Below are 25,883 nucleotides of genomic sequence, written 5' to 3' on the forward strand. Positions count from 1 at the left end.
ATCCTACTCAGTAGTCTACTGTACATTCATGCAGGTGTATGGGCCTTAGGTATAATTGATATTAGGACTTTTCTGCAGGAAATAAAAGAGATATCAGATAGAGAACTGTCACGGGCAAAGAGGAAGGTACTTTTTATGACAGAAACTATGCTGGCATGTTTTTGTGCATACATAGGCCTTGGAATATATTAGAATATATATTATATATACTATATAATATATATAGAATATATATTAGAATATATTAGAATAATACTTGCCTCAGAAGTGAATGTTGTTGATAGCCAGCTGTCTACTTAGCTAGATGGTTTTGCCTAGGTAGGAATGCAGACTTGCAGCCACATAGCAGTTTCTACCACCTGTACAAAAAGCCAATTTGCCTTGGCATGAGTGAAGAAGACCAAGAAACGTCTAGTTTAATGTATGCTTCAGATCTGAACTGCTTACAAAATATCAGAGATTTTTTTGGTACTAAGTCAGCTGGATCTTGAAGTTCTTTTTATATATAGATAGTATATTGTATGTGAATGCAGGCCATTTTCCTGTCTGCAACTTGTATAAGTGGATTTCTTAATAAAGTCACTTCAGTCCTGTCATCATCCTGACCTTCATACCTCCAACAGCTTGAAACAAGCTACTGTGTCATCCTTTGCTGCTGCATTCATGGGCTGCAGGTCAGATGAGTTTTAGTGGAAACTCATTTCCTCCAATGGTACGATTTCACTCTGAGAATGATGTTTCTCAGCAGGGTCAGTTATCTGAGCATCATATCACAGCTGGGTGTGCTGCCGTTTAGGGAGGGTCACCTGGCCCTGCCCATTCATGCCCTGCTTCTGCTGGTCCCATCTCTATCAATTCCCTTCTCTCTGTAGGCTGAATTTTGACACCTGCCCACATCAGAGTTGCCTTTCTCTGGACACATGTGAGTGGATTTTGGCCCTCTCCGATTCGAGAGCTAGAGTCCAGTTTGGTTTACTTGGAGAAAAGCTTAAACATCCATCATTGATTAGGTATTGAAAATCTTAAATAAATAGAAAATTAAATGAAATATAAACCAACTCACTTTAAAATACTGTGTGTGTGTGTGTGTGTGTGTGTGTGTGTGTGTGCTCACACGCGTGTGCTTGTGTGTGCATTGCACATCTCAAACATGACTTTTTGAGCATCAGGCAGAGTCTGATCACCTTTGCACTATGCACACATGCAGAACAATTCCAACAATGTCAGAGAATCTGCACCAGGATCAGAGTCTAACTCAAGGGGGTTGATCCTCAGGTGATGAAAACCACTCCTGCTCTCCTGACTTCAGCTGAGGATCTGGCCATCATCTCTGAACATGCTACATGCTATTGGAAGGACAATGAGTGATGAACTTAAATAGTGCTTTTTTTTTTTTCTTTCATTGGTTTAAAGGAGGAGAAACATAGGAAAGAAAAACAAAGTTAAAGTCAGTGAATCTGCAGGTGAAATGCATTTGGGATTTTGTGAGAAGGAGAAGCAGCTTCCAGGAGATATTTTATTGGATCCAGACGGCCACATGAAAGGGAGTAAGTGAGATTGTGGCGTCATCTTATTACAGTCATGTTTGTGCCAGGGAGAAAAGAGATGTGGAAAAAAACTGATCTCTTTCAGCTCTTCTTTCTCCAAGCTGTGGTTGGGTCTGTTTCTTTAAAGAACGAGACAGCAAGCCCTTGCCTTGCCAACCTCCTGTGTATGGTGAAGTGTGCTCTTCCAAACCTCAGTTGGAAACAAAGTACCTGCACAGAGCTCAGGGTCCTTAAGGAGCTGTGCAGACAGGGAAGTGTTGGTGCAAACTGTGAAGAGAGGTGCTCCATTGGTGTGTGACTCTCTGCTTCCACTTGCTCAGGCTGTCTTCCCTGCAGGGACCTGCTCTCCCTGAAATGCCCCGTCCCCGGCAGTGGTCCCAGCTGTCTCTCCCGTGGGGCGGTCGGCTGGAGCTGTCAGGAGGACTGCATCAGGCCCGTGAGGCGCTTGCTTGCCAGAGACTTTCCCTGGAAGAAGGGATAGACAGAAGAGATCCAGAGATGTAAGTGATGTTGTGGAATGATTTTTCTGGGAGTGAGGGGCAGGGACTTTCCCCCAGAGAGGGGCACTCTGTGTCAGGCTCTCCTGACAAGGAAGGCAGGTGGGGTGAGCCTGCCTCTAGAATTTCATGTGCCTGCAGTTTTGCCCCAGGAAAGTGGTTTGGCAAGGAGGAGTTGTGCCTAATGATGTCCAGTGGCTATCACTCAAGACTGTGCCTGGGACCCTCTCTTGTGAAGGTATTTCCTTTCTCCAATTTCATGGGAACTGATAAAAGCAAAGCTCTGTCCTACACTCACTGCGACTCATTCTGCCCAATGCTGCCTTGCTGGTGCAGAGTTCTACCCAGCTTGGCTCCTGTGAAAACTGAAATATCTCTTCCACTGTCTGTTAATCAGTATTATCTGCACAGCATCCACCAGGAGCAGGTCTAGGAAAAAAGTAATTTCAGAAACAGTTTAGCTTGTTCCTGCCCTGCTGTCACTCACCTTGGCACACTCTTTGGTCACTTGCCTTCTGGGTTGGTGCCTCTTCACTTCTGCTTTGCCTCCCTGTGCTCTCCTCCAAGCCAACAGTGCAAGAGTGTGGCTGTGGCAGGGCATGTGCTCGTGCCCTGTTGTCATCCACATGAGCTTTCCCACATGTGCTGTCATCCACAGTTTCCCACTAACTGGCAGGACCAAGGACTAGGAAGAAGGAAGGTCACCTGCACATCTGAACCCCTTCCATAAATTAGACCGTGCAGCACCTGCTTTCAGGAGCAAAGGACCTACAGGACCTATTGCAAGACCTACAGCCATCGTTCTCCATTTGCAGACAGGGTATATCCACATAGGGAATACTGATGGCTTTGCAATTACTGATATAACAGTGAAAAACTATCTCAGGTATTGCACCAGTTGCTGTATTTCTTTGGTGAGCTTTCCTCTTGAAAAACGATGTTTTTCTTAAAGGGAAAAAAAAGTCTTGCTTGAAATAAACATTCAGGGAATACCAGAGAGCTGTAGAATACCTAGCAGCTCTTAAACAACCTCCTCTTCATTACTATATTTAGCCAAGATTTCCTTTGCAATAGGAAGTCTTACTGATTGCTGTTTCAAAGAGCCACAAAAAGAGCAAGAGAAATGGATTATTCAGTAAAAATGAGTAAGCGCAAAATGTAGAAAAATTTGCAATGTAAAAATTAGCAGGCTATTTGAAATAAATATTTTTAAACAAGTTAACACTCTAAGAGAAAGAAACACTTCCCATCTCCCTTTGATTTCTAATCTCTTTCCATGTAGGGCTGTTCCAGGAGGATGTAGCTGCTCCCTACAGAAGCAGCATTTCATTACTGAGATGTGTGACTTTCACCAAATAATTTGTTCAGCTGCATGAGCATGCACGGCCTAATGTGTCCATGTTCTGTATATCAGCAGCTGGCTGTGGGAAACACTGTCATCACGCCGATTGTCCTGCCTAGGAGGAGAGGCCCACAGCCATTGCTCTGTGCCTCACACACATGGCTCAGCCTGGGAATGGCCAGCTCCATCCCAGGGCTCTGCAGACACACTATTCAAGATACACATTCGGTGGTTTGGGTTTTTTTTGTTTGCTTGTTTGTTTTTTTCACTATAAATCAAATTTCGGTGGATTATTATTTTTAAACGCACTGCCATAAAGCTTGGCCCAGCACTAGCCCAGGGTGTGGCCAAGTCTTCTGCAGGGCGATGTGGCTTGGGGTGGCTAAGCCCAGGGCTGTCATTTTGCTGCTGTTGAGGAATCACTTGCACTCACTTGCAGAGAGTGCTAAGAAATCATCAGTCCCTGAATCCTATTTATAGGAAAAGAAGGTAAAGATATGGATGCTAATTCCTGGAAGAATAACATGGTTAAGTTTAGCAAAAAAAAAAATAAATTAGTTTCCACTAATATTTGGGTACTTCCTTAAGGGAAAAAAGGTAACAAATAAGCCTTGGTTTATATAATGCCTATTCAGCCAGACTCTAACTAATCTGCGACAGGCAGCTCCTCTTGTTATCTTCTCACAGGCAGGTGGCTTGGGGCTACGCCAGCTCCCTGCGTCAGGTTCCAGCAGGGCTGAGGAGCAAACACTGCTCCACGTTCCGCCCCCATGTCAACATTCCTGTGTTCAAAGCAGGAAGGGGAAACGCCGGTAGTGGGCCAGGCTGGGGAGAGGGGACAGCTGCCCTGGAGAAGGTGGTGGGTTGGAAACCGAGCCAATGGCCGTGGTTTGCACAGGGCAAAACTTTGCTCATGGGTTTCCCAATGGAAACTGCTTCCCGTTGCAGGGAAAAGCAGTGGACTCCATCTGCAGCTCCCCCGTCTCATGGGAAAGGCGTTACCCTGGGAACTGCAGCAAACTTCCCGCCTGCAGGCTGGGATGAGTCCCCAGTGCAAAGCCCGTCTGTCTGGGAGGATGACTGTGCCAGGGAACGGCCTCACGCGCAGGGACATGCAAACAGATGGGTGCAAGAAGCTCTGGTTTAAGACAGCAAGAAGCAGGCAGCAATGTTGTCTGCTCGGCTGTTGTGTTCACCTCTGTGCTGGGACAGATGGCAAAAGGATCCCTGAAATTGTGTAGAGGGATTAATGCTGTGACATTTTTGACTACAAGCTAAAGTGTTGTAATGTTCAGCCCCCAGCTAGAGGCATACTGATGTAGGGGATTTTGTTTCAACCCAATGCAGGGCCAAGTGTCAGCCTCACAGCATGGGCCTGAGTGATATGGGTATCTACAGGCTGGAGTTGGGTGGAATGCAGGTGTTTGGTTTAGGATTCTCTCATCTTAGACATCCTCATTAAAATAAAAATAAAAGAGGATCAGGAAAAAACTGCATTTCATTAGGAAAGCTGGTATCTCTTTCCTATTACTAAAATGAACAAGATGGGAGTAAAACATTGTATAATAGGTGGAAAAGCTGGACGGGATCTGCAATCCACCTGCTGATATAAATCAACATGACTCAGTTGTTTTCAGAGAAGTGCTGCTGATTTACACCAGTTGAGGGGCTGGCCTGTGGGTCTCTCAGGTTTAGCCCTGCAGGGCTTCTAAGGCACAAAGTCCAGCAGGAGACAAAAGGTTTGCATCAGCTGACTGAGAAAAGCCTAAATGCAGCACACAGGATGGCTCCTTTGGAATGGGGCAGTGGCTCATGCAGCAGGCAGCCAGCACTCTCCCTAGGACCCCGAGCCAGCCCATCCAAACCCACCTGCCCCTGCTTGCCAAGAGGATGTCCGTGGCTAAAGAGCCCAGGATGGTGACAGCATGCTTTAGTGTCATTGCTTAGTGTTTGGAAAAGAGGCATCCGGGTAACCAGGAGAGGGTGGCCTGTGTCCATCCAACTTGAGACAGCAGAGGTGAGATGCACCCCTGTATTCTTTGTGATCCCACAACCCTTCCCTGAGGCTGATATGGTGTGAGTGCCTGAGTCAGTCTGGCAAAAGGTTGCTCTGAGAAGCTGAGGTGGCTGAAATAGTTCTTGATTGGGTACAACACATGCCAAAAAAGTTCAGGTCCAGGAGGGCATGTTGGGTCTCATCTACCACGTGGGATAGATGGAATTTCCTTGGGGATGTATCTGACAATGCAAGGATGTTTCAGAGTATTATGATGTGAAAGTTTGGCACAAACAACACCTAATTTCTTTAAAAAGGTTAAACTAAGATAAATTATGTTTTCATTCCATCCATCTTTGTTTAGCATGAAAACAGTGGCTGTCTCCAGATTTCTACCTCTCCTTTCCCCACTGAAAGAGAATGTCAACAACAACTGCTGTATTTCCAGGAGAAATTTCATCTAAGCTGTGCTGGCAGGGGATTTGGAAAGCGTACCATCTCAAGTTCAGCACACTTCAGTGCTTCTTTTACTGTGCCACACGTATATGCTGAATAACTTAAGACAAGATTAGAGTGGATGTAAGGAGTGAACTTTTTACATGGGGTCTAAAGTCTATAAAGAAATCTCTAGTACTCCAGCCCCAAAATATTTGTCATGGAACTACTAATTAGGGTTACAACAATTAAAAGCCCAGACTGTTGTCACTCAAACAGCATAGCACAAGCAGTAGGGCATATGTTGTATGGCATATGTTGTGTGTCATCTTGAATGAAGGAAGTCTTCCTTTTCTCTCACTTCCTGCAAGCAATTGAGCTGTTCTACAGTTTACAGGCAAGGATGACATGGAGCTTCACTGCATCTGGTAAAGGTAATGTCCAGTTCTCTCTATGCTGCTGAATGAATCAGTTTTGGGTTTTGGGTTTTTTTTCCCTCCTGAACACCCCCATGACAGGAGACATTTCTTGAAGGCAGTGTAAAATCTGAATTTGGAGTAACCTAAGGAAAACATCAGGAGTTCTTAATAAACCTAATGAAACTGCCCCCTAAAATATGACTTCCAGGTATGTGGCCACCCTAACTGCTTGGCTACATATGTAGCAGAGGATTGGGCATCAGGGCTCACTAAGGCCCAGTGATATAAAGATTAACCTGTATGTCACAGGAGATGGTTAGCATCTTTAGTGGCTGAGCCTTTGCTGAGCAGCTACTAAGCTAGTGTAAAATGCATTCAGCAATTATTTTAATGAAACAAAATTCAGCAATTTAACACAGGCAAAGAAACCAAGAGGGGAAAAAAGGGTGTCTGGATTTGATGCAAAAAAAGGGACAGCACTCCTTTCAAACCTCCTGTATGAGCCACCAAAGTTTCCATCTTGCTCCTTGCTTTTATCTGCTAAAGCCAGAACTTTGCACAGTATGGAGAGAAGCAAAGAGTGGGAACTATCTTTAAAAAATATTTTAAAATGGAAAGTTTAGTTCTGTCCAGTACCCTTGGTTTCACACAATGTTGATGTGCTGGGCCCAGCAGAGCGCAGTTCAGCATGCAGACATTCCCCACCTCAGCATGCACAAGACAGAGCTGCCATGCATGTCGTCCACAACTTACCTGAACACCCAGGCAGGATTTATCCCATAAGGAGCTTTGTGGCTGCAACAGTGGGACAGAGGAGGGGTGGCAGCACAGGCTCCCATTTGCCATGTCAATACAGACCAAAGTGCTTTCAACACTGACTGTTCACCTCCTTAATTTCCACCCACCAGCTTGGGGCTTTGTTTGTACAGCTGGCCCCACTTCTTGCATTCTACCCCTCATTTATGCTTGGGGCTGTCTTTTTCCCAGTCTGTTGCCCAATTGCTCCAGCCAGAAACATCACCTTCCTGGAAGAGAAGTCATCTCCTGGGGAGCACTGTTGTCCCATCCCCCTTTGCTGAGAATTGGGGCTGGTCTGCATCTCCAGTGGTGGTGAGGTAATTCTCCTTCCATCAGCTTGAATCTGAGGTTTTTCACACCATCACAGGCACTGCTCAGTTTTCCTATCTTTTAGCTAACATACTACAAGATGGCAGTGGGCAGACAACGTCTTGCAACCAAATTTTACTTCTGGAGAGATTTCCATGGCCCTAGCACTGCCAGCACTGTTTGGTTTTCAATGTTATATTACAATGCAGATCTTGGGGAAGCTTTATTTTTGTGCCATTTAAAAATATTCTTTTTATTAGATTTTTTCATTAAGATATACACTGTCAGGATAAATGTAACATATATTAATGAAGTTAAATAAGAAACTGAATTAAAAACATAAACAATACTGGAAAATAACTTAGTTCAACAACAAACACAGACACATAAACTATGAACATAAGTAATATAAATTAACGCACAAGATATGGTGGACAATACCACAAATAACACACTGACACAAACTGAAAACAGGAGCTGCAAAATGGCTGTAGAGGGTAAGGTGGGGCAAGATGCTCCCAGCATGCAGAATGCTCACCTGTTCTTGCCAGCACAGTCTCATGAATCACCTGAAAATTCCTGAAGTGGGCCCCACTCCTCCTCTAAGGCTTGACTGACAAATTACCTGAGCTTCTTGCCATTCCTGCCCATCACAGTGAAGCTCAACACCATGGGTTAAGTTCCCATATTTGATATTGCTTTTTTGCTCTTCTAGCTCATATTTCTTATGGGAACAATTCAGAGCTTCAGTCCAATTAAAACCAGTATCATCTATTCCCATTTTAAGTTGTAAGGATTTCTTACACTTCCTAAAGGAGGCACTGCACTTTGCTTGGAGAAATACCAGTACACCACTGCATATGGCACAAACCAGGATCTGTGTATTCACCCACTCCTGGCACAGCTTCGTAACAGCTGCAGCCCTCCTCCACCATTCCACCAGCACCACAAGATCCTCTTCTTTTGTGGTGTAGTCTGGGCTCCTTGTAGCTGAGAGTGAACAAATTCTGGTGTTAGTAGAAGATGTCTATGGACTGCAAATTCAAGATGTGTTCCTTCCTTTGACAAAAACCCAGGAAGACAGAGGAGCAGATGGATCACTGCAGCCAGTACACAATGGTGTAGCATTCAAGCCACCTCAGAAATGCCCTAACTGAATGTTGCTGGTCTGGCTCTTGGGCAGGGTGTGATTTTGTGCAAGGGACTCAGCTTGTTTTACAGCCTTCTGCACAAATGGAAACCAGATATGTAAATGTCTTGTACAGAGGAAAATGGATGCACCACTGAAATATCAAATCTCTCTGGAGTATCAAAACAAACTTGGCTGAATTCACAGCAGGGGCCAAGCACACCCTCCCTCCCAAACACCTAAGGTCATGGTTTAGTATCGGCAGCTAGACCTGTCTGTAGTGAGAAGCTACCAGCTTTTATCTTCCAGGGCTTGTGCGTGGCTCAAATAAAATACATCAAATTAATAGTGGGTGTGTTTGAACTCTGTATAGTGCCTTTCATCCAGAAGGGTCCCTAAGCACTTTCACAAAGAGTATGCACAAAGATCACTCACCCACTGTGCCCTCTCAGGGGCAAAAGGAAGCTGCCATCCTGTGCCAGCAGCACTACACAGCTGTGCTTTCAGGAAGTGAAGGGTAACTCATCAACTAGAAACAATGAATACTTACCCCATAAAGGAGCCCTTGTGCACAGAGCAGACTGTGCAGCATGCGGGTTGCAACTTACCCCTTACCAAACCGGGTAAGGTACCACGGTGATACCAGGAGCAGATGAGGTGCATTCCCGCCTGCAGCGGTGAGTCGGTGCATGCTCCGTGCAGGCCATGCATCCGGCCCTCTGCAGCCCCAGCTGTGGACACTGGCTGGCTGTCACACCCAGGGAACAATCACATGGCAGGCTACAAACATGGGCTGCAGCCCCTTTTGATGCTTCCCATCACCTAAGTAATGCAAGTTCCTTTTCTCAGTACAAGCCAGTGTAATCACTGAAGTAGTGAAGTGAGCACATTTTCTTTCCAAGTAAAATACCTTCCAAAGATAAAAATAACCCTTTTTCTAGATGTCTTTTCTTGATGCCAAATCTAAAAAACTTTGGAATCCATTCCTGTGTCCCTTCCCTTCTTGCTGTCTGTTCTGATAGCCACTTCACCTGTGTTTTAGTGTATCATCTTTTTATACTTTCCACTTTTTCAACCACTATTCTCTACCAATAATGGCTTAAACCTTTGTAATTATTGCCAGTTGTGAATACTTTCCATGTTCTCAAATGCTGTGATCTATTTATGCAAGCTGGTAAAACTGGGAAAGTGAAAAAGTGGGAAAGGTGGTAAATATATGACAGCTTTATGGGATTATCAAGGAACCAGTTAAAAAGATGACATTGGACAGCAATCCTTTCGCAAGCCTTACACCTTCTTCACTGCTTTCATGGTTACTATTTATAATACATCACAGTGACACAGCTGTGCAAAACATCACACAGTTCACCTGAGAAAGATAAGATTCCATCAACACATTTCAAATGTCTGACACCACACTCATGAATTAAGAATAGGACTGAATTTGACTTGGACTCTGGTCCAACAGTACACAAACCAAGAAGACATAAAAAACTAACATGAGTAACAGTGGCCAAGGGATAAAGCTCAGGGTCAGGAAGATGGGGAAGCAGCAGCAGGGAAAAACAAAAGTGACAACATGGAGCTGGGAGACAGCTGAGAAAATCGAGGAAGGGACAGCCAGGCAATCAGGGTAGAAACTAAAGCTTTCATAGGTATATAATGCAAGAGATACACATGGAACTGAAATTAAACATGCAACTGTAGATTTCTCTGGGCACTGAACTGGGATGTATTTACATCCTGAGACAAAAATTGTTCAATATGAAATTACCAAAAGATACCAGAAAACTAAAGCAAGGGAAATGCTACCATGATAATGTCAGTTTGCATCACTGCAAGGAGGAGGAGGAGGGCATTTTAAGCTCCAGACAGAAGGCATCTTGGGCACTTAGCATGATAAATACATTGAATACAAGATCTCTAGTCATTCTTGTTTCTGGAAAAGTTATCCTTGCATGAGAAACCCAGGTGGAGCACTGGCTCCAAGGATGTCATATGGGACTTTGCCTACAATGCTTCTGGTGAGAATACAAAACCACTAGACTGGTGCTGCTAACACAAGGATGACAAAAGCTCCTGCTTCCCAGCTTCTCCTTCTGCCTGTGCTATGGATAATGAAGCTGGGCCAGTCTGTCAATTCAGTTGTTAACCTGTGTCTGGGAACTGAGACAATCTTCAGTCTTCATTGACATGCTATACAAAATGTTCCATCCAAAATGTCCAGGTTTCTTTGAAGAAGGGTCATTTGAAAACTTTCATTCTTACATCCTTAATCTACACTCTACTTCCCACACAGCTTGAACACAGACCATCTCACCCTTCACCTTATTTTCTTTTAACACTGCCTTGAGTTTACACAAGAGATTCTTTCTTTCTTCAGGTGAAGACCTTTTCCAGTCCAGGAACATAATGTGTAACAGTGTCCCACATCTGTCAGTTCAGCCAGAATTTGTAAAAATTCTGCCTAAAGAATAGATCGCTGCTCTGGTCACTCTCTTGTCCTTTAGAGCACAAAGACTGAGAACTCTTATCCTCTCAGAAGTGGTAGATGTGGGTGTGCCTTTTGTTCTTAAAGAAATATCAGATGGGAATAAAATCCAGAGGTCTCACCACTGAGTCACCACCTGGACACTGAGTCAGAAATTTTAATACCTGTTTTCTTCCAGGGAAAATTTCTTCCCTGGAATATAGCCATTTTAGGAAAGTTTGAATTCAAGTTTGGGTATCATGACCCAGGCTTATCTAAGTTACCTGTTGAGGCTGGTATCCATAGGTTTAATCCCCGTTATTGCTGAAGCACCCATTGCTGTTTTTAAAGATAATGCTCAAGATACAAAAAAGGACCCCCTTCCTATTTCCTGCTTTATTAAATGCAAATGGCTACCAGTGCAAGTTAGGCAGAGACTTGGTGGCTTCCTTTGTGAGGCAAAAAGCAGCAGTAGTTCCCCTAAATGTACTCATTAAAATATATTTTCTTTCAACACTTGGCCCTAAAGGATCATCTCAGCTTATGAGAACTAAGCTTCTGTCTATCTGATTATTAAATAATTTCTAAACAGACGGGAAACTACAGTGGTTTAAACAGCTAGGCTGAGACTGCAGGGCTAAAAATAGTATAGCAGGCTCCTTTTAATTAGTAAGATGATGAAATATGACAGAAGAGAGAGATGTAGATATATGGATTTGTGTGTATGTGTGTCTTTAAAATTAAGTTATTACCTCAATACTAGATATTATTTATAACATATATGATACATGGTGTCTGATTTTTATGATGCCATTTATCTTCACTTGGGAGAGAAGACAGGCTAACTCTGCTTTCATAATGTCAATCCTTGTTGTATTCAAAAGGAAAATTGCAGTAAGATAAACCTGCCACCATGCACAGTGCCATCCTTTTTTAAATGAGGAGGATTAGTAAGTGCTCCAAAGCAATAGACCATCAGCTCTGCAATTCCATGATACCGACGGTTCCCTAGGGCACCCTGGAGAGCATGGAAGAGACAGCCTAGCTTTATACCTTTATTCCAGAGCATGGGAGCCTGGCATAGGGCCACAGGGGTCAGGTACTGTGATGTTAATCCTACCACTGTGCTGCCTATGTATTTTGGAGGACTCTTCAAAACCTGAAGTGAGGAAAAAAGATATCTGCCACTCCTCTGCTCCAGAAGCACTGGGCAGCATGTGCCCTGTAGTGTTCTGCTCCACCATGCAGATGTGGCCCTTTGATGCTCACCAGATGACTGATGATCATGTTTGGTCCTGGGACCAATAAGCTGCCATGAAACACATGGACATCACAGCTTCAGACTCACTCAGGTGAGTTGAGGAGGTTGAGGGTGCCTGGCCTGTTGGGAGCTGGATCAGACAGGTGTTCCCTTGCTCCAAGGGGGACCCAGACAGGCACTGCAAACCATGCCCTTTGGTACAGGAGACCAAACCCCTTTTGGCTATTGCACTAGGGTGTCAGCTGATACCTCATAAGGACCTGGAAAAAAAGGCAAACCATCACCACAGTGAAAATTGCCCTATCAAAATCTTGCTCTTAAGGTCATGCTTAATGTGGACCAGATAGCCCCTGTGCTTCAGAAAGATTTGGTGCAAAAACTCTGTGCATTCATTAGTCACGAGATGCCTTCTGTTGGTCAAAAGTATCAAGCCAAGGAAGACAAGACAGTAGGTCTTGAAGGATTTGAAGACTGGTACAAAAAAATTATGCAAAGCCCTGTTCTCTCTTATTCCCTATTAATCTATGTGGATGAAGGTGAAAAGCCTCTGGTTGGCTAGCAGAACTTCATGGTGTCTTGCTAAAATATGTCAAATGGTCTGGACAGCTAACCCCTGTCTCCTAAGTTATGACTGAGATGAGCTGGAACCCTGTGGGTAAAACAACTTCCACTTGCTCCAAGCCTGTGCTCCCAAAACCAAGTGTACAGCTTTCCACCCAGTGCAGGAGACCACTGAAAGATTTTTCAGGGGTGGGGCTTAACCCGAGTAAGAGACAAAAAGCCTGCAATACTCTTTGCAGTTTGTCAACACAAAGCTTTATTCGTTCTCTTTTCTGCATTTTTTCCTATCTTTGTTAATCAAGAGATGGTGAGACCCAAGCAAATGGAACAGGCAAATTTAGAGAGTCTGATTTTTTTCACTCAGGTGGAGACTCCCTGTCTAAGATGCTGGACATGTCTGGTCTTCTGGCTACAAGTCAGCTTTCTCTGATATTGAAAGCAATATTGTAAGGAAGGGCAAAGTTCCTTTGAGCAAGGAAGGGATCATGAACCTCTACCTCCATGCTCCTACTCTGGCTCTATGCCACCTGCAATGTTCCCCAAAGTTCCCCAAATTTGAGTACAATGATGTTAAAGGAAGGGCTCTAGAAAAAAGGGGGTCCAAGAGAGCTGGTCAGTATTCAAGCATTACTTCTTCCAAGCTCAAGACCAGTGTATTCCCATAGCAAGAAATCAAGCAAAGGGGGCAGGAGACCCCTTTGGATGAGCAGGGAGCTTCTAGAAAATCTCAAACAGATTCTGGGATGTGGAAAAAGGAACTGGCCACATGGGAGGACTAAAGGAACATTCAGAGTATGTGGGGATGTGACAAAGAAGGCGAAAGCCCATTTGGAATTAAGTCTGGCAAGGGATATGAAGGACAACAAGTGTTTCTATGACTACATCAGCAGCAAAAGGAAAAATTGGGAAAATGTGTGGCTACTGCTGAATGAGATATATGTCCTGATGACAGAAGACACAGAGAAGGCCCAATTACTGAATGCCTCAGTTTTTGGTGCTGAGGTTGGGAATTGTAGACTTTGGAGGTAAGAGAGGAAGGCTGGAGAAAGGAAGACTTCCCCTTGAACATAGAGGGCTGGGTTAGAGATTGGCTAGGTAGACTTATGTCTCATAAACTTCTTTACATTGAGGGTGGCAGAGCACTGGAATAGGCTGCCCAAGGAGGCCGTGGAATCTCCCTCTGGAGACAGTCCAAATCCACCTGGACACATTCCTGTGTAACTTGCTGTAGGTGACCCTGCCTTAGCAGGAGTATTGGACTAGGTGATCTCCAGAGGTCCTTTCCAATTGTAACTATTCTGTAATTCTGTGATTTCCCAAAATGCTGGGTCACATGCTATAACCAAATCTGAAAATTTTTCCAGGGGTCCACTGGCCCTCCCAGTGACAGACAGAGAAGCGCAGTCTGGATGTGGCCCAGATCCACAAGCAAATAATAGTTCAGTCAATCTGGGAGACTGAGACTATTTCACTTCAATTATGGCTCCTTACAACAAATAAACTTTTAGCTTTTACTGGTTTTGAGATTTCTCTTACAGCCGTCATTGAAAATGTGACCTCATACTAATCTGCTTGCAAAATAGGCTCAGTGCTCCTCCCTTAAGAGAGACAAACCGGGGGTCTGTTCCAGCCAAATCTTAAGCATACACTTTATCATGCCTGTTCAGGGCCAGCTTGAATATGTGATCCTCTCATGAGCAATGACTAAAGCACAGTGGAGCTCTGGAAGTATGGACTGCTGAATTGCTTCACTCCTACACAGTCAGGGAGCTGCAGTACATTTTGGAGAACTAGAGCATACAGAATTAACTTTGTCTTAATTCAGTCCCCTGAGTATGCTATAAAGTTCTCACTTTGGTACTACTGTCCTGTGAGGACATTATGACATGTCAGTGTAGTGACTATTTTCTCATCAGATGGCAATGACAAACTGCCATAGTGCAAAGTATAAAAAATTCAGACTCTTCCTAGCTCTGGTAACTACCATGCCATCAGAAGATGAGATTTTATGTCTGTATTAAGAGAAATTAAGATAAAAATATTTACAGCATGCTAGCCAGTAAGACAAAAATGAACTAAAATGCCGACCAATCTACTACAATTTTCTTTACAGCTACTTACATTCTAATCATAGCATCCCAAATTTAGCTTGTCAAGTTACCCTTCAAATCAAATGCAAGAGAAAAATCCATCTTTGGCTGTGCAACTATAAACCCAGCCAGTCTAGTAAAGTGAGAGTTACTCTTCCACGTACTTGGCAAATCTGGGAGTAGAATTTACCACTCGGTGTAAATATTTCTGCATAGTTTGTTTTAAAAAAAAAAATTAAAAAATCTTTCCTACTCCTCTCCCTGGCAGACTCTTAGAAAGTAGTAAATATGCAGATGGGCATAGTGATATATTTTGTATCAACATATTTTAAATGTGTGCATATGCATTAGCTATATAAATACATTCCCCAGGAAGTCTGCCAGTGGATGTACTAGAAAGCCTTGTATGTTACATTTGGGTTTGCTTGCACAGTAGCACAGCAGTGTCAGGAAGAACTGCTCTTGGCTTATTTGCTCTACAGCAGCTGACACTTACCTGCACAGCTTCCTGTTTCTCTCACAATGTACAAGGGTGCTATATTCATATGCCGTGTGTGTGTATATAGTGTACATATAAATACACATATATATATATACACACACACGTGCAAGAATGTCATGGACTTATAGAATGCTTTGGGTGGGAACCTTAAAGATTATCTAGTTCTAACCCCTCTGTAACAGGTAGGGACACCTTTCATTAGACTAGGCTGCTCAGAGCTCCATCCACCCTGTCCTTGAATACCTCCTGGGATGGAGCATCTGCAGGTTCTCTAGGTACCCTGTTCCAGTGCCTCACCACCGTCACAGTTAAATACTTTTTTCCTAACATCCAATCTAAACCTACTCTGTTTAAGTTTGAATTCATTCGCCCTTACCCTGACACAACATGCTCTTGTAAAAAGTCCCTCTTGTCTTTCTTGTAAACCCCTTTAAAGTACTGGGTGGTGACAATTAGGTAACCTCAAAGCCTTCACTTTTACAGACTGAACAAACCAAATTTTCTCTGTCTTTCATTGTAGAAGAAGTACTCTTCCTCTAATCAACTTTGTGTTCCTTCTCTGGATTCTGTCGATGTCTTTCTTGTCCTGGGGGCTCCAGAGCTGGATGCAACACTCCAGGTGGGGTCTCATGAGAGCAGAGTAGAGGGGCAGAAACCTCTTGCACAACCTGTTGGCCATGCTGCTTTTGATGCTCAAAACACAGCCTGTGCTGTCCGGTATCCCTGCAACTCCATTAGCAGTATCTGCCTCTGGTCCTGCTCCCTCTCCCTGCTTTTCCTGTTCCATAGAAAAATTGCTGCACAGACAGATCCCTGAATGCAAGTGGGGAACGCAGGTCTTGCCCAAGCTCTGGACAGACTGGCTGGAGGTTGGAGACTGATGAAGGACAAAGAGGGAGGACATCTGCCCGCTGCCCTTGAGGTCCCACTGTCCCCTTGTCTGAAAGGTTTAACAGTGTCATGTTTCTCACTGTGACTGTGCTCCTTTTCCGGTATCAGTATCACGAACAAGGCAAAGGGTATCGCACATGACTGTTTACATGAGCACTGACAGATGGGGGCAACGGAGGAAGCGGCTGCAGTGCTGTGGGTGGATATGTATGCGACGCTATCATTATCCATGCACTAGGGAACCGTACGGATACTGTTGCAATGGAGCTGTGAGAACCATGCTCTTCTACTTCATTGTGCAAGGAAAAGCCACAACAAATACTGTAGTGGGAATGGAGCAAAAGGGCAACTTTGTGTTTAATTCTAGAAAAAAATCAATTTGCTTTTGCAATGACGATAAGCTAGAATGAGCATTATGCCATTTCTCCCCCCACCCCCAACCCCTTCTTTAGAGCTACTATTTAGATGAGCTATGTTATTAAGAGAGAAGCTGCAAAGATGCTAGCTGCAAAAATAAAGGATGAAATAAAAAGTCAAGCATCCACATTTCCCCCAACTGAAAATGAAGTTCTGAGGAAAGGAAGGAGGGAAAAGAAAAGAAACTTACCACACTGCGAGTGAACTTTTCTAGAGAAGTTCTACGACCTTGCAAATTCTCTGGCTTAACAGGGAAAGAAGTAGGGAGATAAAAAATACAGAAAAAAACCCCTTCAGCTTAAATGCAGTCTTTCAAAACAGCAGCAAAATATAAGGAAGCAACAAGAAGAAAAAGTCGTAAAAAAATGTAAAAAGCAGAAATCAATGTTTGCAACAGCAAACATAAGAAATCAAAATGCCTTAAAGAATGAGAGACATCACTACGTTTACTCTCAGAAAATGTCACTTTTCCCCTGTGAGTTTTTTGAATGGTTCATATATGTCAGTGTCTTACAGATGTTGGTATTGATTTCTTGTTCACTGAATTTTCCTTCTGTTACTGTTCAAGCTGGGAGCTCTGATTCTGGTTAACATCTGCCAAACAGCTATCGGAAGCTCCCATCTACTTGCATAGAGAGATGAAAAAAACTACAGTAGCTTTCACAGTATTAAAAAGCCATATCTGAGTGAATACAGCACTGGAAGAAAGCCACCACTGGACTCACTGCCACTGAACCTACACTCTTCTATTTATCCAAAGAGTAGAGCCGTATTTCCAGTAAGTTTGGCTACATCAAAACACAAGGCAGCAGATGCACGTCTTTGCAAGACAACGGAAAGATACAAACCAGTTTGGGGTACTGATATTTTTTTACCTGGAGTACAGGACTATTCATATGCGAGAAGATATTCAATTGTACTGTGAGGAAACAAGGGTTTGCATCGTGGCTTTATTAACATATCCCTGAGAAGGTTGCTCACTGCAGCACTTCGTTCATTTGGCACAAGGGAGATCTAATCACCACTAACAAGGAAGAACTAAGTAATTTATTGGCACGTTTGCTGGAATATCTAAGAGAAAATAATTGTTATAGAGAAGAGAAGAAACTCAATGCTACAAAAGAAAGCTCACTGCAGTGAGCACTGCTGATTTCCAGGAGATAAGCTTATTTTAATGTGGTAAGCCAGCAAAATGGGGGTAGTAAGATGGAAGTAAAACTGCCATGAAGGGAATAAGAAGCTACATGTAAGTGAAAACCACAGTAACGATGGTGCATCACAGTGCACTGGAAACAAGCACTGCACTGGAGAGGCACCTACCTGACATACCATCTGCCACAGATTCAGCTGCAGTAACAACCCCCGGACAAAGGACCAGTGCAAAAATCAGATAGAGAAGACATAAAGAAGCCAAAACCATACCAGATAAATTGAATAAGAAGTTGTGTAGTTGAGTCTAGGCAAAGACTTTTTATTCTTCTGCATGTTTATCACAGCTTTCACAGCTCTCTGATGTCTACAAGGTTAGTCTTAAGCATCCCATGGAGAGATGGGGCAGATTGTCCCTGCTGCATCACCAAATATGAGACCAAAACATAAGGCCCTTTTAAGACGAGCAATATTCTTTACCCAGAAGAAAGAAACAAGCAACCTCCACACTTACAACCATTTGAGAAAGCCAAACAATCAGCTCTGATGTTCCAAAGTGCTATCAAAAATGAAAGCTAGAGGCACATCATTTTAGCCCACATAGAGGATGGAGCCAAGGCCTCAAAGCTAGTACCAAGCAATACAGCAGCCTTTCTGGTTGGCAGACAGGCAGTGATGTACTGCCAGTCCACTGGTCCCCAAAGGAGCATTTAATATGCACTAATCCAAGGGTTAGTTGCCTCTCCTTGCATGTGAGAGGAGAGGAAAGGGGAAAGAAACATCAGCCTCACTCTTTGGCTGAGTATTAGAGCCATGCAAGTGCTCAGAACATCAGATATTCCCTCTTGGAAGTAGCCTCAGTGGTGTCCCTATACCCTGAGGCAGCAGAGGTGACAAAGAGAAGCTGCATTCCTGCCACTTTGGCTGAACATGTCCCACTGAGCTGGACTGAGGACAACAGTGCCCAGCTGAGCACTGGGCCTCTGTGCTGGTCCCCTGCAGGGGTGGTGAGACCCACTGGCAGCCAAATTAAAGACACAATTTCAGGAGGAGAAATACCTGAATAAAAGACTGAGCGTTCTGCAAGGCTCCTTGCAGGCGCAAGGCACTCGAAGTCTGCAGCAGGACAATGCTGCAGGCTGGAAAATCAGTGTCTGACCCAACTGCATTTTGAAGTAGAGCTCTGGTGTGTACTGGAATCAAAGGACAGTGAGCTGCTATACAGGCTACATTGTGCCCCTGCACTCACTGTCAAAATTTAATATCTCTGTTTTTTTCTACCAGCAAGGTGATGCATCTTCCCATGCAGCAGAAAGGCAGGATGGTGGTTTTCAAAGAGGAGCACCTTTGTTGAGGTGCTGAGAGCTTGTCTGGTGCAGGGAGCCCTAAACAAGGCTGTTTGCTGCCTACCACAGCTGAAGACGTGGGGAAGCAGCCACACAGAGCAGTGTCTCACAGAAGCGCCTTGCAAAGCACGGTTTGCAGTCACTCTGGTTTGCAGTCACATTTGGCATGGCGGTGGCAGGCTGGGACTAGCTGGATGCGTGGAAAGCTCGTCCCCATAGCATCCAGCTCTGAGTCAAAGCATGACATTTTCTAGTGAAATAAAAAGCAGCTGAGGCAGGCTGGCTGCAGAGTGATGAGCTGGCTTGAGCAGTTTGAATGTCCGTGGGTGTGGGTGCTGGCTGTACAGCCTGCTGGCTCTTCCTGTCTGTTTGCCCGTGTGGCTGGCCGTGTGCCGTGCAGGGAATGCCTGCCCACAGCTCTGCAGCACGGGGCTGAGCTGGGGAGGCTGCCTTGCACACCAGATGAAGGAAATTTAAAAATAACGAAGTTAAAAAAAAAATTTAAAAAAAAATAAAAAAACCGAATCACACCTATCTCAGTCCTGGGAACAAGACCTGGGGTGTGGACCCTGGAGCCATTGCCTGCTGCAGCAGCTACAGCAGCCTCTGCACAAACACACACTGTGTGTGCAAAGGGGCAAAGGCAGACAAACACATGTGCATGACATGTCATGCAGTCCTCCCAGGTGCAAAAAATGCAATCTTTGCCAGTAAATACACCAACAGACTTCATCAGCTAATGGCAAAGGACATATGCATTTGGATAAAATATGGAACAACCATCCCTGCTGCAGATGAAAATCTCTCAGCCCAGGCAGATACAGAAAAATAGAGCTCACCACGTAGAAGCCATTCACTAATTATTGACTGGCTTCTCCAAATTTTTTTTTTCTCATGATTAATCATTTACCCAACCATCCAAACTTTAAGTTCCTTTGTGCAGATTCTACTTGTGTGGAAATTTAGTAGAAGAAAACTGAAGAAAACCAGCTGACACCGGTTATTAAAAGTAATTATGAGAAAATTGCTCAGCATCTTTATAACATTAAAGACAAGTCCTGGCACTAAGTCAAACTGGCCATGTGTGCCCTGATGGGGCTGAGAAGGGGGCATAATCTGCAACAGGAACCTCCCTGGACAACACAGAGCGCAGCTGGCATGGTGGGTCTGGTTAAAAGCAATGCTTCAAAAGGTCTGTGCTGGAAATGGAGCCAGTTCCTCATGGCATGAAGCTCCTAAGTATCCCCTTGCTGACAGGGATCTGAAAAGGGGTAGGGAAATACATATAGAAACTCAGTCTTCTGAACATAAGATCTGCAGAATTCTCTACCTCCCTCCCTCCCTCCCTGGATTTATTTTGTTGGCTACTGAATCCTTTTTTTTTGTATGAGACTGGGATGTGAAGTGGGGTTTATTTTGAACTTTAACTTGGTGAAAAATAATGTGTTCCAGAAGGAATGGCATCACATAAAAATAAAGGATAATAATATCCCTGACCCTGGGTTCAGAAAAGGCCAAGAGTAGATCCTGGGCTTCTCAGGCAGTCACATCTATCTTTCCAAAGTGAGAAAGCAAAGGGGCATGTACAGTGCTACCAAGTAGCCTGAGTCTTTTGCATATACTGTGTGTTCATTTGAATAGGATCACAGTGAATTCACACTTCCCTGAACCAGCTGGAGAGCAAAACAATGCTCTAAACCAAGAAAATACCAACCTGTTCTTCCCTCAGTGCTGCAGGGCTCACTCCCATGGCTTCACAGCCTGTCTGCACCTACAGCTGTGAGTGCCTTTCCAGGATGCTTCCCCTGCCTGTGGGCAGGATTGGACGGCAGGAAGCCACCCCATGCCAGGCTGACATGAACGCCAGCACCGTGACAGTTCAGCTGCTGCTTCAGCTAATGCAGAGATGCCAACCACTGTCATTGTTTCACCTTTACAATGAGTAATGGAAAGTACCTCGAGGTCTTTTCTGTTCCTTTTGCTCCCTTCTCTGCAAAAATAACTAGCAGCGCATGTGTCTGGCTGCTTCTAACCATTAACAAAAGTTCCTGTGCACTCGCATCCCCTTCCATGGTGCACTAACTAATCTACACTGCTTTTTCTCCAGAGAATAAACCCCTGCTCTGCAGCAAAGTCACCCTGCCAAAATGCCTCCTTCTCTTGACTGAGGAGGTTTGTCACAGCACTTGTCCTGACAGGTGGATCACTGCTGTCTAAGGACATCCAGCCACCATTTTGGTTTCCGTGGAGAAGGGCTGGAGGGCAGTGCAGCGGTGATTACCTGCTGTAAGTACCCTGCAGCAAGGTGCATATCAGCAGAAACAGGAGCAGGTCAGTGCTTGACTGTGCATAGCACCTGCAGGACGTGCTGCATAGATACACAAATAAAACACAGTGAGTTGCTCCGGGATCTCAGCACATCCAGCCCTTCCCTCTCGAGCCAGACGCTTTCAGCAGATCCATGATTTCTACCTGCTGCAGGGAGGGGGCTGGGAATGGAGGCTCAGAGCTCCAGTTGGGCTGGGCATATGGCCATTCCTCCTGAGGAAAGAGCTGTTGCTCTCATCTCTCCTCCAGGCTGGCAGGGAGGAGGCCTTCTGTTCAAGGCAGAAGGGTACACCCAGTTTTTCCCCTCTGCAGCTCACTGCTTCCAATCACACCCTTGCTGGAGGCCAACCTCATGTTCCCTGCTGAGCACCATGAATCTGCAGGATTGAAGCCAATGATACTGTGGTTACTTGTAATAATGACACTGGGAAGAACGGAGGAAAAACCATCTAAAACAGATTAACAAAGTATGTATGTCTGGTCTGTACACAGCCTATGTCTGCTGTCTTGCATCAGTTAGTGGTGCGAACAATATGTTCCCCTCATAATTCTGTCATTGTATCTCAATCCCAACCCATGATTTCGTCTCCTTCCTTCCCGAACTCCATTGCTGTACTCCCAGAGCAGGGAGGGAAAGCTCCCACATCTGTGGTTATTGTATGGTGCAGAAGAAAGTAACTCTTCAAACTTACAGCATTTTACAAATACTAGAAATGTGAAGTAGGTTTTGAAGCACTAATCAAGCTTTGGCATCTCTCTGCTGAGCAGGTCACTATTATTATTGCCCTTTGAAGAAGAGGAGGATATAGGGCAGGCAAGGTTGAACTTTTTTTTTCCCCAAGCTCACACAAGAAATTAAGTGGGGCAACCAGGGAAAGCATACAAATTTTATAGTTCCCAGTCCTGTGCTCCAGCCACACAGTCTGCTTTTCCCTTTTTCCTGCCCTCTCAGTTTGCCAAAACACAGTGCTGGAGGGCAAAAGATCCCAAATGACACAAATCCATCCACAAAACATTAATGTGGGAATCTGAAGTCCATAGTTCATTTGCTTAGTGCAAGCAACTCTTTTACCCCACGTCCATTATGTTATGCTTCTGACAGAACTTATTTTTAGTAATGAAAGTAAGCTATGTCATATCAGTGTGATATACAAGCCATGTGAGGATAACGTGTTATAAATAAGGACTTAAATAAGGACTTAGGGGAAAGACAGGCCTCAGAGAGATGTACTCATCACAACTTAAAGAACTGCAGTGAATTTCTATTCACATCAGTAAATCCAGGACTTTGTTTGCAGGCTCTAAACCAAATCCTCCATCCATGCAGGCTCTGATATGTCACTGGGTTCCTCTTTTCCTTCACTTGCTTTCCAGCTATTTAGAGGAATTTTAAAAGGCTGCCTCTCAAAGCTGCACCAAACGTCCTAAAGATAGGACCATGCAGCTCAGCATACAGAAATGTCATGTTCTTTCTATCATCATCTTTGTACCTACACTGTTTCCAAAACATTCACTTGCCCAACACAATGTAATGTGGTTGCAAAGAGCTTTTCAGACTCTGGAGTAACACCAACTCCCCTCCTGCATAATGTGAGCCTGGTGAACAGAGCATCTGCACAGATCTACTCCTGCCTTTTTCGTGCCTTCCTGTGTTTACTCATGCACCCACAGCTCTTTCTAAAAGGAACTTGATTCTTACTTTCACGGCTGCGTTAACATGACACCAAAACCTGCTCCTGCGGCATTTTGTGGGGGGATGAGGATGTCATGCTGACACATCCAGGGCTTGATCTGACAGCAAAGAAGAATTGCAAAAAAATAAACCTTTGGTTTGAATGGGTTTGGCTGGGAGGAGAAAGCTCTCCTGGCTTTCAAGCACATGAACCCTCACGTGTTCAACAGAGACTGGAGAGTAGGGGGGCTGTAAGCTGCTGTGGGTAGGAAGACGGCAGAGGCTTTTATGGTTTATACCATCAGAAGACTTTGCTTCACACCTCCTTCATTCCTCAGTCTCTGAACTAAGTCAGGTCTAACCCTTCTAAATGTAAGCAGCATCCGTTTATGCTGTCTCAGACCAGACATTTTGAAACAGAAGGCTGACTGCTGCCCTCCACTACCTTTCACTAATCCACCTGCCAGTAGTCTCAGGCACAGCAGACAGAGGGGCTTGTCTCCTTTTGTCACCATATGCATGCTTTTAGGGCACACAATGACAATCAGGACAAAAATACCACTGGGATTTCATTGTATTGTGCCGATGCAATGTAATTTGGCAGCACACAGAGAATGCAGCAGAAAACCAGCAGGGAAGATGGTGATGGGAAACCACACGCTTGGGCTGCAGGATATGTACAGTCCTGGGAGCCAAATGCAAGTGGGACACACACACATGTACATGGCATGCACATGCACAGACACAAACACAGAGCTATGGGAATTAATCAGGAATTGCGGGAAGCATTTCAGCACAGCCACAGCTGCAGAAATCAGTAGCTTATCTCCTAGACCCCTTAGAAAGAGGGGACTCGAGGACAAGAATTGTAACTCTCCTTTGCTACCTTCATCTGGAGGCTCATGACAGAATCATGGTGCTGGCAGAGCTCATGCAGATACCAAGAAGACTAAGAGCTCAAACCCAGATTTCCTGAGACAGTGTGGCTGGAATTCTTGATTACTACATGCATTGCAATTATTTCCTGTCTCTGAGGAAAAGGAAGTTTCTCTGGGGAGGCAAAAGCAAGGGAAAGGAGTATGGGAATTGCTGCAAGGGGACCTATAGGTAAGGCATCCAAAGGGAATATCACATGGTGAGACTAGGGAGGTGAAAACCTTAATAGGTAAATTTTGCACCAGTAATGAACAGACTGATGGGTTCTGCTTCTCATATCACATACTGTCTTTTCCATGAGAAAGAGGTAATACTGTCAATTATATTGCCTGCACTGAGTTTGGGAGACAGTTGTGCAAGACGAACACTTTTCCATGCTACATTTACCTTGGGTCACCATGTTTTCCCAAAACTCATGCTGAGGCAGTGCACGTGGTTGCCATGCCCCCAGTGAAGAACACAAAAGTGCTCATTCCCTTCTTAAAGGAAAAAAAAAGGAAACAATATTTTCACTTTCACACTAGCAGCAAGCTGCAGGCGAGAATCAAGAGGTGCTAAGAGATGCAAGCATGTCCTTTCCAACAGATACCTTCTTCTTCGCCAGCAGTAAGTCCTGGTAAGCATTCGAACGCAGAAAGCGCGCGTAGCTGTCACTCTTCATCAGCTTGTAAATGTGCTCCTGTGGGATGGGGGGAAATGAGAGACAGAGAATTGTTATCAAACCTCATTTAGACATCACAGGGACTTAAAACACAGAAAACTGGAAGGAAGAGAGACTGATCAGAGTTCTAATTAAGTCTGCTATTATTGATTATCTGTGTTGTGGTAGGGTACACAAGGTCCATCTTGGGGCAGGACCCTGCTGTGACTGGGGCTGTATGAACACAAAAAAAAGAGACAGCCCTCACCCCAAAGATTGGCACACATTATTCACTATCAGGATTATTCTGCAAAGACTGCAACTCTCTGAAGTCCCCAGATTATAAGAAAGTGCCTACCCTGGAAAGAAGAAATAAGGAAAGAAATCTCGTAGATTAGGTTTCATTTCACCAGTTACAGAACAATCACCCAGCACTCTCTTCCTGTTCATGGAGGGGAACTGATACTTGCACACATTTCATCTCCACTTTAGACATCCACTCCAGTAAGACAACGTGTTAATGTCCTGAAAAAGCTCGTATTTGTGGTGACTATGCAGGGAAGTTACATGACTAGCTCTGATGTGGATGGCTACACCATATGTATAAAGTTACATTGGATAAGTATCTCTCTTAGGGTCTTCTCTTAAGTCAAACTACTGTTTCCAGTTTGCACTGAGAGCACTTACTCTGTGTATCTTCAAATTTACAAAGTGATGTTTCGTTGCATTGCATACTCTTTTCTAATTTCCTTGCTAAGCTTTACTTTCCTGCTGAGAATCCCTTAACACAGTCAGCTTTTCTACTAGTTATCCCTGGATTTACAAAAGATATTATCCCAAACACCAAGAAAATCAAATCAAAATTCTTTGAACAAATAATGACTGAGAATACACTAAAGGAGCTCAAGAGAAAAACAGGCACCTTGGACCTTTCTCTTAGACATTGCCCAAGGAAGCACTTTTAGAGTTAATGAGCAGTTTTATCTATAGTGAATTATACAACGTGAAATATTCTCTCCTGCCCTAAAGCCATTGTACATGAAACTTTAGAAGCACCAAACCAGACAGAAGTCACATAGCTTATTTCAGTGTGTTAACAAGCCAAGCAGAATTCCCTTCTCTTCACCATCATGGGTAATTAGCAATGA

At 44.2% G+C, this 25,883-nt stretch overlaps 1 protein-coding gene across 6 annotated transcripts in view; it reads right to left on the reverse strand.

The window, feature by feature from the left end:
- Positions 1–391: 391 nt before the first annotated feature.
- The window catches only part of RGS6 (regulator of G protein signaling 6), a 259,407-nt gene continuing 233,915 nt past the window's right edge, over positions 392–25,883 (reverse strand). For 4 of the 6 annotated variants that reach the window (XM_086891927.1, XM_086891928.1, XM_086891925.1 and 1 more), the window contains 3 exons: positions 24,685–24,774; positions 16,855–16,908; positions 1,874–2,012 (listed from right to left, as the gene is read on the reverse strand). In XM_086891927.1, the coding sequence (XP_086748053.1) occupies positions 1,962–2,012; positions 16,855–16,908; positions 24,685–24,774 (195 nt within the window). In that variant the 3' untranslated portion in view covers positions 1,874–1,961. Of the gene's footprint in view, positions 2,013–7,565; positions 8,334–16,854; positions 16,909–24,684; positions 24,775–25,883 lie in introns of those variants that run through there. The other 2 variants (XM_086891929.1, XM_086891926.1) reach the window with 2 other exon arrangements.

This window comes from Cyanistes caeruleus, chromosome 6 (assembly GCF_971803275.1).
Source record: "Cyanistes caeruleus chromosome 6, bCyaCae1.hap1.1, whole genome shotgun sequence".
NCBI lineage: Eukaryota > Metazoa > Chordata > Aves > Passeriformes > Paridae > Cyanistes > Cyanistes caeruleus.